Source organism: Loxodonta africana, chromosome 21, assembly GCF_030014295.1.
Source record: "Loxodonta africana isolate mLoxAfr1 chromosome 21, mLoxAfr1.hap2, whole genome shotgun sequence".
Classification (NCBI taxonomy): Eukaryota; Metazoa; Chordata; class Mammalia; order Proboscidea; family Elephantidae; genus Loxodonta; species Loxodonta africana.
Genome location: NC_087362.1, coordinates 35,274,707 through 35,289,742, shown reverse-complemented (window position 1 = coordinate 35,289,742; position 15,036 = coordinate 35,274,707). Strand labels below are relative to the sequence as shown.

Genomic DNA, 15,036 nt, shown 5'->3' with positions numbered 1-15,036 from the left:
CTTGGCATAAAGAAACAGGACTTATCTAGTGATTGATGCCACTAATTTTGTTACCAGAATTTTATAAATAGACATTAATTCCACTAACTCTGGAGCAGGCACAGACTCTAGCTTCTACTAAGGACAGTGAGGCAAGTCTTCCAAAGTATATTAATTGGAATTCTTACACAATAGCATTTTTCCTTTTAAATTGTACACTAGAGCCTAGTTGATTAATCTAGGAATCTTAAGAGTAAAGAGTTTATTCCATTTAGACAGAAAGTGCAGTTTCACTGAGTGGACCGTTTTGGGCTTCTGTTTTTAGCCAGACTCAACAAGGACATGCCTGGTTAGCTCAATCCTCTTTTAGCGGCAACACATGACCTTCAAACAATCTTCAGAACAACCCAGAGCTTGTTGATCCCTGCCACATTTTTCTGTTTCTTGAATTGGCATGCCTGGGGGTTTGCAGTTACTAAACTCCTACCTGGAGCGTTCTTTCTTATACTTTACCACTTAAAAAATTTAGTCATCTTTCAAATATGGCCCTCTCTGTGGCATGGCCCCAGTTCTTCTTCTCATCAAAAAAAGAGTATGGTGTTCCTTCTTTTGTACTTCTGTAATGCTTTATACATATCCCTTTATATTAATAAATAATAATACTGCTAGGTAAATTATTGTACCTACTATGTGCCAGTTCCTGTTATAAACACTTTGGTTTACGTTCACTCTTTAAATCCCACAGCCAAGGGTGGTAGATAATATTATTGGCTTTATTGTATAAATGAGGAAACCAAGGCTCAGAGAAGTTAAGAAACTTGCCCAAGGTCATATACCAAATAAATGGCAAAGGTGGGATGTGAACCCAGGCAGTCTAGCTGGAGAATCTGAGCTCTTAACTACTTTCTAATTAATTCTCAAAAATAGATAGCTTTTGTATTTTACATTATATTATACTATATTATATGGGGCCTTGGTGGTGCAGTGGTTAAGTCATTGCTAACCAAAAGCTCGGCGATTCAAATCTACCAGCAGCTCCTTAGAAACCCTATGGGGCAGTTCTACTGTGTCCTGTAAGGTGGCTATGAGTTGGAATTGACTCGATGGCAACAGATTTATATCATAATATTTGCTTATGTGTCTGACTTTCCTTATGCTGTTGTTGTTGTGTGGTGGGATTATTGTTGTTAGTTGCCGTCAAGTCGATTCCAATCCATGGCGACCCCATGTGACTGAGTAGAACTGCTCCATAGGGTTTTCAAGGCTGTGACCTTTCAGAAGCAGATTGCCAGGCCTGTCTTTTGAGGTGCCCGTGTGTGGGTTGGAAATTCCAGCCTTTCAGCTAATAGTCAAGTGTTTATCTGTATCAAGGGATTTGTCCATTTCTTCGTGTCTAGCACGTAGTCCAGGCATGGCATATAATAGAAATTTTAAAAGCTGACTAATGAAAGTAATGAAAAAATGAACCTGACCTGCCTGTCCTAACAGCAGATTTAAAAACCAATAACTTGAAAGGAACAACTGCTAAGACAAAACAAAAAAAGACTATATGCTAAGGAAAGGAGCACTTAGGATGGTGATTTGTACATCGTGACTCTCTGACAGGCTGGCCAAAGGATTCCAAAATCTCATCCCCCCGCCTCCTTCTTTTCCTTCCTCCTTCCTCTCTCTGTCTTCTCCTACCCCTCTCTCTTTTTTCCCACCTCTGTTTCCCCCTCTTCATTGATTTATTCAAATTTATATGCTAGCTTGCATTCTGAAAAACCCGGTAAATGGAGCCAACACTTTCTGGGTATCTACTATGGGGCCAGCTCCATGGTAGCCTGCATGAGTTTCCTAATGCTGCTGTAACAAATGGCTGCAAACTCAGTGGCTTAAAACAACAAATTTATCATCTTACAGTGCTGGAGGTCAGAAGTCTGACACAGGTCTCACTGGGCTAAAATAAATGTGTGGGTAGGGCTGTGCTCCTCTAGAGGCTCCAGGGAGAATCCATTTCCTTTCCTTTGCCAGTTTCTAGAGACCACCCACATTCCACACCTTGGGGCCACCTTACATTTTCAAAGCCAGTGGGTGGATCCTTCTCACATGGGATAACCCTGAATTTGTTTCTGTCATCACATCTCTTTCTCTGACCTCTGCCTCCCTTTTCCACTTTTAAGGACCCTTGTGATTACATTGGACCCACCCTTGTAGTCCAGGATGATCATATTAAATTCAGCTGATGAGCAGCCTTATTTCCTCTTTTGCCATGTAACTTAACTTATTCATAGGTTCTGGGGATGTGGACATCTTTAGAGGCCATTACTTTACCTAGCAGATAGTCCTACTGTTTACATAATCTCATTAAAGCCTCCCAGCAACTGTTTGCTGTAGGAGGTCTTAAGCTCATTCTACCTAAGGGAACATAGAACCTGTTCTAGGTAATGTAATTTGCCAAAAGTCAGAGGAACGGAAAAAAAAAAAAAAAAAAACAGAATTTGAGCCCAGATTAATTTTGGTTTCTTGTCCCAACCTTTTCCAGTATATGACACTTCTTTTTCATAATTTGAAGAAAATATGCTATATATTGGAGCCCTGGTGGCACAATGGTTAAGAGCTCAGCTGCTAGCCAAAAAGTTAGCAGTTCAAATCCATGAGCCGCTCCTTGGGAACCCTGTGGGGCAGTTCTACTCTGTTCTACAGGATCTCAATGAGTCAGAATCAACTCGATGGCAACCGGTTTATGTTGTATATTAGGAGCCCTGATGGTGCAGTAGTTAAGTGCTCAGCTGCTAATCTAAAGGTTGGCAGTTTGAACCCACCAGCAGCTCCATAGGAGGAAGATGTGGCAGTCTGCTTCCGTAAAGATTTATAGCCTTGCAAACCCTGCGGGGCAGTTCTACTCTGTCCCATAGGGTCACTATGAATCGGAATCGACTTGACAGCAATGGGTTTGGTTTTTTTGGTTTATGTTGTATATAATTAAATTAGAAATAAGGACTTGGTTGTTGGTTTCAAATGGTATATGGAAGCAACAACGGGACTCGCCAAACTAGAAGCTTTCTTCCCTATACCTTCTCAGGAATCATAAAATAATTTCCAAGCATCTGCTCCTTTAATGGCCAGCGGAGTGGCAGGTGTTTCATGTTCCTGGGGCCTTTGAACACCAGGAATATTTAAGGAGGTTAGACTCAGGGGGAGTGTGGATGACAAGAGCTTACACTCACAGCAGGGACATCAGGTATATATATGTGTGTGTGCTTATGTGTGTCTTTGAAGTTTTTTTTTTTCACTGTGCCTTCCCAGTAGACAGTGCACATTTATAAACCCTTTGAGGACCCTCGATTTTTGTCCCTGGCAGGATAAAGAGTCAATCAAACTGCGCTGCTATAACATTTTTATATCCTGCAAGTCAGAGATAGTAGCCTTTCTTCCTCGCCAATATAAGTAAGAACCTCCAAGCTGATTCCAGTAGACTGACAAAACTAAACCAGAGGTGTTTTGTGGTGAGGATAAAGTGACTGTCCATCCACACTAATAGCAAAAAAGCAGGAGTTAGTGAAGGCAAACAACGAGGATCCTGGAGACACGAGCAAGTGGGTTTGGAAAATGCCATGTGGAGCTGGCTTAAGAGAGGATGAGATCTGAAGTTGTTCACAGCCTGTTAAGATAATTATTTGTGGCAGAAAGTTTCTCCCTTTTATTTATCTTTGCTTCTAAGACAGTTGCGTTAAGCTCTTTCTCAGTTCTGATATCTCTCTCTGGCTTCAGGGACATGGCTATAACATTAGTTGTTAGAAGCTCCTCTGCCCCTAGATGCACCAGCAGCTCAACTAGCTGCTGAAACAAAGAGCCCCAGATCTCAGTGACTTAACACAGAGGCTTGCAGATGCTCCTTGTAGGGTAGACCTCCAGGGTACCTGTCCTCAGAGTCATCAGTGACTGAGTTCTGGGCTCTTTCTATTTTGGATGACTCTGCCTTCTTGGGAGTCCTTTGTTTTTTAATTATATAGATAGGTATGGAAGACAGTTCAGGAGATTTCTGGGGCCAGACTTGGAAGTGGTAAATATCCTCTCACCCCAATTCTGTTGACCAACACTTAGTCATGTCATCAAAGTAACTGCTGAGAAAGAAGCACAAGGGCATGGGTGTCAACGTGACAAATAGCCAGAGACTCATAGCATGGAGGATTCTTAGCTCAAAGACCCTATTGCCACAATCTAAGGCAGAGATTGCAAACTCAAATGTTCAGAGGGCAAGGCAAGTGCATAACTGAGTCTAGTGAGCAGAGGTGGTTCCATAGGCAATGGCAGAGACAAGGACAACTCGGAAAGGTGAACTCTGTACAATGCAATAATTCAACTTTTACAAAAGACTTCTCTGGCTAAACTAACCATATCTGCTGGCCACACTGGCAGCCTGTGGTCTGGAGAGGAAAAAAACCTTTCTCTGGAAACAAACTCCAAGTTGGGTATATTCTCCCTGTGAGGAGAAACATAAACCTGAAGTGTAGTGTTCTGCATAGCAGCAAAGAAATGCAAGCTAAAAAGAGAACCATGTATAAAGAAGGATGATGTCAGAATTTGCTATTCATACCTGAGGTTAGGGCAGTGGATCTGGCATGGAGAACAAGACTCTGGGCTGCCACTTCAAAGGGATGCTTGGTGTCCTGCAAAAGTAATACAATTCACCCCACCTCGGGCACTGAGGTCCTGATTCTGCAGTTGATCCCAAGATGCCAGTTGCCTCCTGATCCTGTACTCTCTAATTCAGTTCCTCCCCATCCCCCATTACCCTTTGAATATTTCTGAGCATTTTTATAGCAGTTTTATAGCAACAACAAAAGTACTGTTTTGATGATAATTTGTCAATGTCTACTCTAGGGGTATCAGTGAATCATGTATATTAGTTTAAACATAATGCATAAAATAATAATAATAGGACTAGCAAACATTTATTGAGCAATTACTATGTGTCAGGTATTACTTGAGTCTCTTTACAATAATTAACTAATTTAGTCCTCATAAAAAAAAAAACCAAAACCAAACCTAGTGCTGTCAAGTGGATTCCAACTCATAGCGACCCTATAGGACAGAGTAGAACTGCCCCATACAGTTTCCAAGGAGCACCTGGCAGATTTGGACTGCCGACCCATTGGTTTGTAGCCCTAGCACTTAACCACTATGCCACCAGGGTTTCCTTAGTCCTCATAATAACTTGTAAAATACCATTATTATTCCCATTTTATATCTGAGAAAACTGAGACGTAGAGGGTTGCTTACCTGAGGTTACCCAGCTGGCCAATGGTGGAACCAGGATTCATACTGAGCCACTGTGGCTCAGATGTGTGATTGCTGGTCTGTCTGAAACATGAATCTGTCTTCATAAGCTGGTGATGGTAATTTTCAAATAACAGAAACAACATGTGTTCATTCTGATCTTTCAAAGATGTATTAGTTACCTATTGTTTATGGGGTGCAAGCTAATGCGTAAATAAACAAAAGCACCATATAGGTGGACCATTATTGTTAAGGTATTAAGACAAATTTGGGATATCGCTCACACTGTATATTCTGGAAATGTTATAGAGGGTTGGAGGGAAAGTTGCCCAGTAACAGTGACACCTTCTCATGATATTGAAGAAGGCGCTCACCTAGTTTCGGAGTAACATCCAAGTACCAGTGCTTATGACAATGAGGGACATTCCTTCATATCCCACCACCAATCCTAGTGCAATTGACATTGATGAGTGGGTATGAGTGACAAGATGATTCACAGGTATTGTTTTGAATTTTGCCAGAAAGTCAAGGGACAATAGCAGAAACTAGAACACTCCACCATGACGGACAATGAAGACATTTATATTTTTTCTAAATTTTAACACAGGGAAACATACGCCAGTTTTGTTTGTTTGCTTTTCTAGACTCTATGAATTAGTCTTTATATATATATAACATGTGGTTTTGTAATTTTGGAGATATGTTAAAGGAAACCCAGAGATGCAAAAAAGAATTCATGTGGAAGCAAAGAGCCTTTGTTAAAGAGATGAGTCTATATTCTTCTCCACTTAATGACATAATTTTTACTCGTTTTTGTGATCGAACTGGAAAGGTTCCATCTGTGGGTTTGCTTTCCCTGATGCCCCCGTATGAGATAAGACTATCCTGCATGCTGACTTTTATATGCTCCCAAAGGTAACTGTAGGGGCATTGGTGGTTCAGTGGTAGAATTCTCACCTTCTGTGTGACAGAGCCAGGCTCAAATTCTAGCCAATGTACCTTATACACAGCCACCATCCATCAGTGGATGTCTGTGTGTTGCTATGATGCTGAACAGGTTTCAGCAGAGACTCCAGACTAAGAAGAAAGGCCTTGTGATCTACTTCCAAAAATCAGCCAGTGAAAACCCTAGGATTATAATGGTCTCATCTGCACCCAGTCGCAGGAATGGTACAGGACCAGGCGGCAGTTCATTCTGTTGTGCGTGGGGTTGCCATGAATAGGAGGCTGACTTGATGGCCGCTAACAACAAAGAAACCTGTGTTTTCCATCAAGGAAGAATTTAATTTTGGTTAGTCTGTTAATTAAGTGATGATATATAAATGCCTCTGTCCTTCTTTGGACAATAATTTTAGCTAAGGCTTATTGGCCACTTATCCTGTGTGGCACCATTCTCATTGCTTTATATGCATTATTCCATTGAATCTACGCAATGTATTTCTTGTTTCCCACATTTTTCTAGATGAGAGAACTGAGGCAGAGTGGACAGGAAAAATGATCAGTCGCACAGCCAGTAAATGGCAGAGCCAAGATTTGACCCAAGTAAAATGATTCTAGAATGTATCCTTTCAACTATTACATTATACTGTTTCTCTATAAGCTTTGGGGAAATGCTTAGCAAAGTGATAACTGAATCCTAGGATTTTAATAAGTATTTGTGAATAAATGAATGTATGGATGAGTGAGCAAATGAATGAATGAGTGATTTGACTAGTTCTTACCTCAGTCAGTGACACCCGCTCAGGAGGGTAAATCATACTCTTATGTTTTAAAGCACTTAACCTGAATTTTGACTGGTGGATGAAATGACCCAAGAATTTGCAAAGACAAAGCTGAGTCTCTGACTGCCCTCCTACCACTCCTGCCATCCCCGACAGTCTGGAGTTGGAAAAGGTTTATTTTTCCTTTATGACTCCAGAGGAATCCTGAGTAGACCCTTCCAAGGAATCGGGACAAGACTGAGCTACCAAGAGACTAGTACCAATGGCAGGAACTCAACTCACCCGTAGTGATGGTAACTCCTCATGGCTAACTGTGCTCCCTCTCTGTCGTGGATTCTTATGCTCCGGATCCCTGGAGAAATGTCATCTCTGTTTTTACCTATGGGATGGAAGGTCTGTTGGCCTGGAATTTGAGGGCTGAATTAGCAAATTAGAAGGTTAAGGTATAACTGTAGACACCGGGTGCCTGGAGGAGACCTTTGAACATTTGATGTTTAACTGAATTAGCGTTGGCCAGTTATAGATTTTCTGCTTGCAAAATTGCCAGCAGGTCATTCCGAGTCCTATATCTGCATTCTGTAGATGTGTCGCATGGGATATCAGCATTACGATTTCTTCTGAAGTGATCCAATCAGGGCCTGCTTTTGACACAAGGGAAAATTTTACAAGCAGAACTGCACAGATGTTAGACTAGAATGTTCTTCCCCCTTTGATTTGAGAAAGATGATGTTGACCAGAATGATGACTCCACTATTTCAGTTTCTCTGTGTTTCTCATAGCAGCCATACCATGAACCTCTGGAGATTTATTCTTTCTTTTTTTTTTTTTTTAATTTGTGCTTTAAGTGAAAGTTTACAAATCAAGTCAGTCTCTCACACAAAAAATTATATACACTTTGTTGTATACTCCTAATTGCTCTTTCCCTAATGAGACAGCACACTCCTTCCCTTCACGTCTCTTTTCGTGTCCATTCGGCCAGCTTCTGACCCCCTCTGCCCTCTCATCTCCCCTCCAGACGAGAGATGCCAACATAGTCTCATGTGTCTACTTGATCCAAAAAGCTCATTCTTCACCAGTATCATTTTCTATCCCATTGTCCAGTCCCATCCCTGTCTGGAGAGTTGGCTTTGGGAATGGTTCCTGTCTTGGGCTAACAGAAGGACCACCGGGGTCCTTCTAGTCTCAGACAGACCATTAAGTCTGGTCTTTTTATGAGAATCTGGGGTCTGCATCCCACTGCTCTCCTGCTCTCTCAGGGGTTCTCTGTTGTGTTCCCTGTTGGGGCAGTCATCAGTTATAGCCGGGCACCATCTAAGTTTGTCTAGTCTCAGCCCGATGTTGTCTCTGGTTTATGTGGCCTTTTCTGTCTCTTGGGCTCATAATTACCTTGTGTCTTTGGTGTTCTTCATTCTCCTTTGCTCCAGGTGGGTTGAGACCAATTAATGGATCTCAGATGGCCACTTACTAGAGTTTAAGACCCCAGATACCACTCTCCAAAGTAGAATGCAGAATGTTTTCTTAATTGGAGATTGATTCTTGCTATGATTCTTTAGGGTTCAGTGCATTTCAGAGGACTGGTATTTACAGAAGGAGCCCTAGTAACACAGTGGTTAAGCACTTGACTGTTAACTGAAAGGTTGGAGGTTTGAACCCACCAGTGGCTCCACAGGAGAAAGATGTGGCAGTCTGCTTCCATAAAGATTTACAGCTTTGGAAACCCTATGGGGCAGTTCTACTCTTTCCCATAGTGCTGCTAGGAATCAGAATTCAACTAGACGACAATGGCTTTGTTTTTGGTTTGGTATTAGAGTGGAGCCCTGGCAACACAGCTTCCAACCTTCCCTGCACTCCTTTGAGTTCTCTGGTGGGGATGATAATGAGTTTTCTGCAACAGCCTTTGTGCAGTAGTTGGAAGTGTGAGTTCTGGTATCTATGTTTGATTTTTCCCAGAAGTAGACTCTGAGTCAAATATCCAAGTGCAAGTAGTTCATTTGGGAGGCGGTCTCAGAAAATATCAGGAAGGGATGAGGAAAGAAAAGGCTACTAATGCAAGATAAGCCATCAAGCCAGCTATTGTTGTGGACAACTGGAGTTAAATTCCAAATGGAAACTAGAAGACAGAGGTGTCCCACCTGAGGGGTGGGGGATTTGGGGTACTTACATACCAACTCATCAGTGATGGATAGAGCGCTGCTCCTGGAGATGTTAATTTCCAAGCACTTTCACCCTGTGCCATCTCAGATAAAATGACCTTCCTCAGGTTTCAGAGAATTCTCTTAAACAAAGAGATACTGAGTCCTGCTTTGAAATGGAAGGCGTGGGCATGGGCAGACAGTGACCACGTGCTAAGTAAGAAGATAGTAAACTTAGATTCAAATCCTGGCTCTATCCTTCCTAACTGTCTGATCTTGGACAAGCTTGTTAACCTCTAGAGTTTTATATCCTTCCTTTGTAAAACGCATCTTATAATAAAACCTACTTCTTAGGGTTGTTGTGGAGATTAAATGAGATAATGCATGTAAAAGCTTATGTAAAACTCGTTGCCTTTGAGTAGATTCTGACTTATAGTGTCTCAGTCATCTAGTGCTACTGTAACAAAAATACCACAGGTGGGTGGCTTTAACAAAGAGAAATTTATTTCTTCACAGTAAAGTAGTCTAAAAGTCCAAATTCGGGGCGTCGGCTCCAGAGGAAGGCTTTCTCTCTCTGTCGGCCTTCTCATCATTCTTTCCCTGGACTGGGAGCTTCTCTGCACAGGGACCTCGGGTCCAAAGGACACACTCTGCTCCCGCACTGCTTTCTTGGTGGTATGAGGTCCCCCCTCTCCACTTGCTTCCCTATCATCTCTTGTAAGATAAAAGGTGGTGCAGGCCACACCCCAGGGAAATTCCCTTTACATTAGATCAGTGATGCGACCTTAGTAAGGGTGTTACAATCCCACCCTAATCCTCTTTAACATAAAATTACAATCACAAAGTAGAGGACAACCACACAATACAGGGAATCATGGCCCAGCCAAATTGATGTACACATTTTTGGGGGGACATAATTCAGTCCATTACACATGGTGATCCTATAGGACAGAGTAGAACTGCCCCATAGGATTTCCAAAGCTGTAATCTTTGCAGAAGCAGACTGCCACGTCTTTATCCTTCAGAGTGGCTGGTGGGTTTGAACTGCCAACCTTACTTACAGTTAGCAGCCAAGCTCTTAACCATTGTGCCACCAAGGCACCTTGCTTGCTATATAGAAAAGGTAAAAAATGCTGTTTCTCATTTTCTAACTATTATGGAGCATCTTCTCTCTGCCAGGGTATATATTGAAAGATATATACCATGGCAGATATTGAAAGAGATAACACCTATCTTCACGGTGCTTATATTCTTTGTTTACTAAACCTTAAGACTATTTCTTACCACATACTAAAAATTTCACGTTTCCCAGAACAGGGCCACATACCTTTGTTATAACACATGTAACTTTATTTCTGACACCTGGATGAAGTGTCCTAAGGATTTGGAAGGACAAAACTGAAACTTTTTAAGCAATTACAAATTTACAAATTTATAGTCACCAAATTTACAGAAGTATAAAGACATTGGTGAGATTAATTTTAATAATATATCTAGCCCAATATGTAAACTATTATCATTTCAACATGTAATCAATGTAAAAATTATTCACTAGGTATTTTCCTTTGTTTTTTTTTTTTTTCTTTTTTGTATTTAGTCTTCAAAATCCAAGATGTATTTTACACTTAAAATAATCTCAATTTCAGATCAGCTACATGGCAGGAGCTCAGTAGCTACATGTGGCATATGGCCACCATATTGAATAGTGAAGTTCTAGTGGGCCCTACAATCTCTTTAGAAGTAACTTCAAATGGAATATTTTAATTTTCCTTCCCCCGTCTTCATAGATGACAGTGCTCCTTTGCGTGTATGATATTGAAGTAGATTTTAGCCCAGGCATCATATGAAAATGACAGTTTCTGTAATGAAATTTCACACATGGAAACCATGGTGAGAATCTTAGCAGGTGTAAGAATTTGACAAAGTTATTTCTTTAACTGCAACTTAATGGAAACTGCAGCAGCTGTTCTCATTTGCACGTTTTCCAAATATCACTGCCAAAGCGAATTGTTGGCAGCCACAGAAGAAGTATCAACTTACCTCTTCATTTGGGAGATGAAATTACAACCTCAGCTCATTTCTAAGAGTCACAGATTTGGTAAAAGTTTGCAGGGCAAACACACAAGTTGCTATTAAAATATTGATGGCTTTGGTTTTCTCAGGTGCTGCTGCTAACATCTGCCGAAGATTTGGATTGCACTCCTGGCTTTCAGCAGAAAGTGTTTCATATCGAACAGCCAGCTGAATTCATCGAGGACCAGTTGATTCTAAACTGTAAGCAATGCCACTTGACAACACTTTAGGCCTGTTGTTATATTTGCATTCTCCCATGTCTAGGAATGTGTCTCAGTATGTGCTGTTTCTGAAGTGCTTTGTGATCATTTTTCGTATGTTGCTGCTTGACCCAGGGTGGAAGGTCTTGAATTAGGGCCTTGCCAGGTTTGAGGTGAATAGAGTGGTCAGTGCATCTCTCTCTTTAGTATTTCATCATTGGCAGGCATTCACTATCCGCCCCCAGGAAAGGGAACTATCAGCTTCCAACGTGAGTACTGCAAGGCGTACAGGAAATGAAATCCATTTCCCCTGGGCAGACCCCTCAGAACAAAACCATTGCCTTCCTGGATTGGTGTCCTAGCTAGAGTTTCTCATATATGAGATCACAATAATGGTGAGAACAGGATTGTGGCATCTGGGAATTTTCAGGCACCGAGATTCAGAACTCTTTTTATTCAGGCTCATAAGATGGTCTTCAGAAAGATTCAAAACCTTTATTGGCTGTTATGTGGATTAAAATAAAATTCTACACAATTCCAACTGATTTCTTTAAAAGGTATACCTCTCCGGTCTGTGACTATAATCTCTTCCTATTTTTAATGTTAACATTGTATTTTGCTAAATGTTTAATAAGGACAGTTTTAGGGCAATTGATTTTAAATCGACAGTAGACAAAGAACCATTTAATTGTAGGCCCTTAAGTACCATTCTTTGACATTTGGGGATGGGTGATATGAAAATAGCGATTTCATTGGTTGGATGCTCTAAGTCCTTTTAAGGCAGGTAATTGTACATTTGTCATTATGGTCTCAGGTGTGCCTTCCAGGCTAGCCACGTTCCTTCATGCCTGGGCTATGTGGCTGGCATGTTTAAAGAAAAAGTGGGAGTGGGGGGAACCCTGCTTGATTGGATTTTCCTATGTGGCTGGAATACAATTTAAAGTTGAAAGGAACACAATAATGAAGACGCAATGTCGGGCACCAAGGGAGCTGTCCAAGGTGAAGCTTCACACCTTGATGCAATTACACCAATGAAATGATTGCAATAATTAGAGTCTGTCAGGACTCAAACAAAGAGCAAATTCCAATACGTGACTTCATGTTAATTTGATCCCTGAGCATGACTGCTGGATCAGGCTGTCAGGAACCCTTATTAGTTTTTTGATTATTGTGTTTATCAGAATCAATATATTTCAAATGGAACTTGGTTTAAGAGAACAATTTTTCTGCCTCTCCTCTCCTCTGCTCTTTTCTCCTCTTCTTCCTTCAATCGTCTCTCTTTTCTTCCACTACGCCCCCCCCCCCACCAAGCTGTTATCCCAAATGGCATCTATGTTACCATGCTTGGAAATAGGAAACCACCCTGAGTATGGAAATTAATAGAGTTGGTATGCAAAGCAGGCCCATAAATGTGATTGCTTCTGTAGTCTTCACGACACCAAACAGCTTTTAATTCACCGCTGAGAAGCTGGAAACAATCATACTTTGAAGAGGTCTTTTTAATTCTAAGCTAGACCATACTGTACATTCCAATATCACAGTTCTGTGTGTGTCTGTGTTTTGTTTTAGTTTTTTTTAATTCCCTAAGTAATTAAGTGGATTACCGTTGTTGGTTCTGTGTAAGTTAGTAAATGCTAAATGGAACTGGGTTGATTATCAATGATCGCCCATTCAGGAAAAATCAGTGGTATGGGAATTGAGGACATTTGAACTTTTATATTTGTGTGTGAGCTGTTGGGTCAGCAAACTCTGATCAGCCCCCTTTCAGTAAAAACTTATGATCATGCATGTTACTGGAGCCCTCATACCTGTGGTTATAATCCCATTTGGGAGTGAGTCTTCTTTGTTATGTTAAGAGGCTTTATCAGTGTAGGGAATATGTTAAGCCAATCACTTTTTAAAAAATTATATTGTGCATTATGTAAACGTTTACAGTGCAAATTAGTTTCTCATTCAAAAATTTTATGCACAAATTGTTTTGTGACAATGAATGCAATCTCTGCAATGTGTCAGCACTCTACCCCTTTCCCTCCCCACCCTAGGTTCTCTGTGTCCATTTATCCAGTTTTCCTGTTTTCTTATCTTTGCTCTTTGGCAGGTGTTGCCCTTTTGGTCTCATATACTTGACTAAACTAAGAAGCATTTTCCTCACATGTGTTATTGCTTTTTTTTATAGGCCTGTCTAGTCTTTGGCTGAAAGGTGGAGTTCAGGAATGACAGTTCTGATTTAGCAGGGTGTCTGGGGGCCGTAGTCTCAGGGGTTCCTCCAGTCTCTGTCAGATGAGTATGTATGGTCTTTTTTTCTGTGTGCGAATTTGAATTTTTTTCTACATTTATCTCCCTCTCTGTCCAGGATCCTCCATTGTGATTCCTGTCAGAGCGGTCAGTGGTGGTGACTAGGCACCATCTAGTTCTTCTGGGCTCAAGTCAGGTGGAAGCTCTGGTCCATGTGGCCCATTACTCCGTTTGACTAATATTTTCCTTGTGTTTTTGGTTTTCTTAATTCTCCTTTGCTCCAGATGGGATGGGACAAACAGATGTATCTTAGAAGGCAGCAAGCAAGCTTTTCAGACCTCAGATCCTACTTACCAAAGTAGGACATAGAACGTTTTCTTTATAAACTATGTTATGCAAACTGACCTAGATGGCCCCAAGACCATGGTCCCCAGCCCTCATTAACGCAGTCCCTCAAGGTGTTTGTATGTGTCTGAGAAGCTTCTATGGCTTTGCCTTGGTCAAGTTGTGCCAAGTTCCCCTATATTGTGTGTTGTCTTTCCCTTCACCAGTTACCTCTTCTCTACTACTGAGCTAGTGATTTCCTTTCCTCATTCCTTCCCTCCCTCATAACCATCCAAGATTGGTTTCTTCAGTGTGTAAGCCTTTTTGTCAGTTTTTATAATAGGGGTCTCATACAATATTTTTACTTTTGTGATTGACTTATTTCACTCAGCATATTGCCCTCCAGATTCATCCATGTTGTGAGGTGTTTTGCAGATTCATCATTGTTCTTTATTGCTGCATAGTATTCCATTGTGTTATACATGCCATAATTTGTTTATCCATTCATCTGTTGATGGGCACTTCGGTTGTTTCCGTCTTTTTGCTATTATGAATAATGCTGCAATGAACATTGTATGCATATATCTTTGATATTTCTATTTCTAGCTTTTTAAGGAGGTGCCATATCATTTTCCATAGTGGTTGTACCATTTTACACTCCCAGCAGCAGTGCATAAGAGCTCCAATCTCCCCGCAACCTCTCCAACGCTTGTTATTTTCTGTTTTTTCGTTACTGTCCGTCATATCGGGGTGAGATGGTATCTCACTGAAGTTTTGATTTGCCTTTCTGTAATGGCTAGTCATTGCGAGCATTTCCTCTTGTGTCCGTTAGCTACCTGAAAGTCTTTTTGGGTGAAGTGTTTGTTCAAATCCTTTGCCCAGTTTTTAATTGGATTGTTTGTCTTTTTGTTGTTGATGTGTTGAAGTATTGTATAATTTTTAGAGATTAGACCCTTGTAATATATATCATAGCAAAAATTTATTTTCCAGTCTATGTGTTCTATTTTTACTCTTTTGGTGAGGTCTTTCGATGAGCATAAGTGTTTACTTTTCAGGAGCTCCCAGTTATCTAGTTTATCTTCTGGTGTTTGTACATTGTTAGTTATGGTT

The 15,036-nt window shown here is 40.9% G+C and overlaps 1 protein-coding gene across 3 annotated transcripts in view; it reads left to right on the top strand.

Annotated features, from left to right (window-relative positions):
- CDH13 (cadherin 13) overlaps positions 1-15,036 on the top strand; it is a 1,235,721-nt gene that overhangs the window by 225,431 nt on the left and 995,254 nt on the right. For all 3 annotated transcript variants that reach the window (XM_023558128.2, XM_023558126.2, XM_064273735.1), the window contains exon 2: positions 11,257-11,368. In XM_023558128.2, coding sequence (XP_023413896.2) covers positions 11,257-11,368 — 112 coding nt within the window. The remainder of the gene's footprint in view (positions 1-11,256; positions 11,369-15,036) is intronic.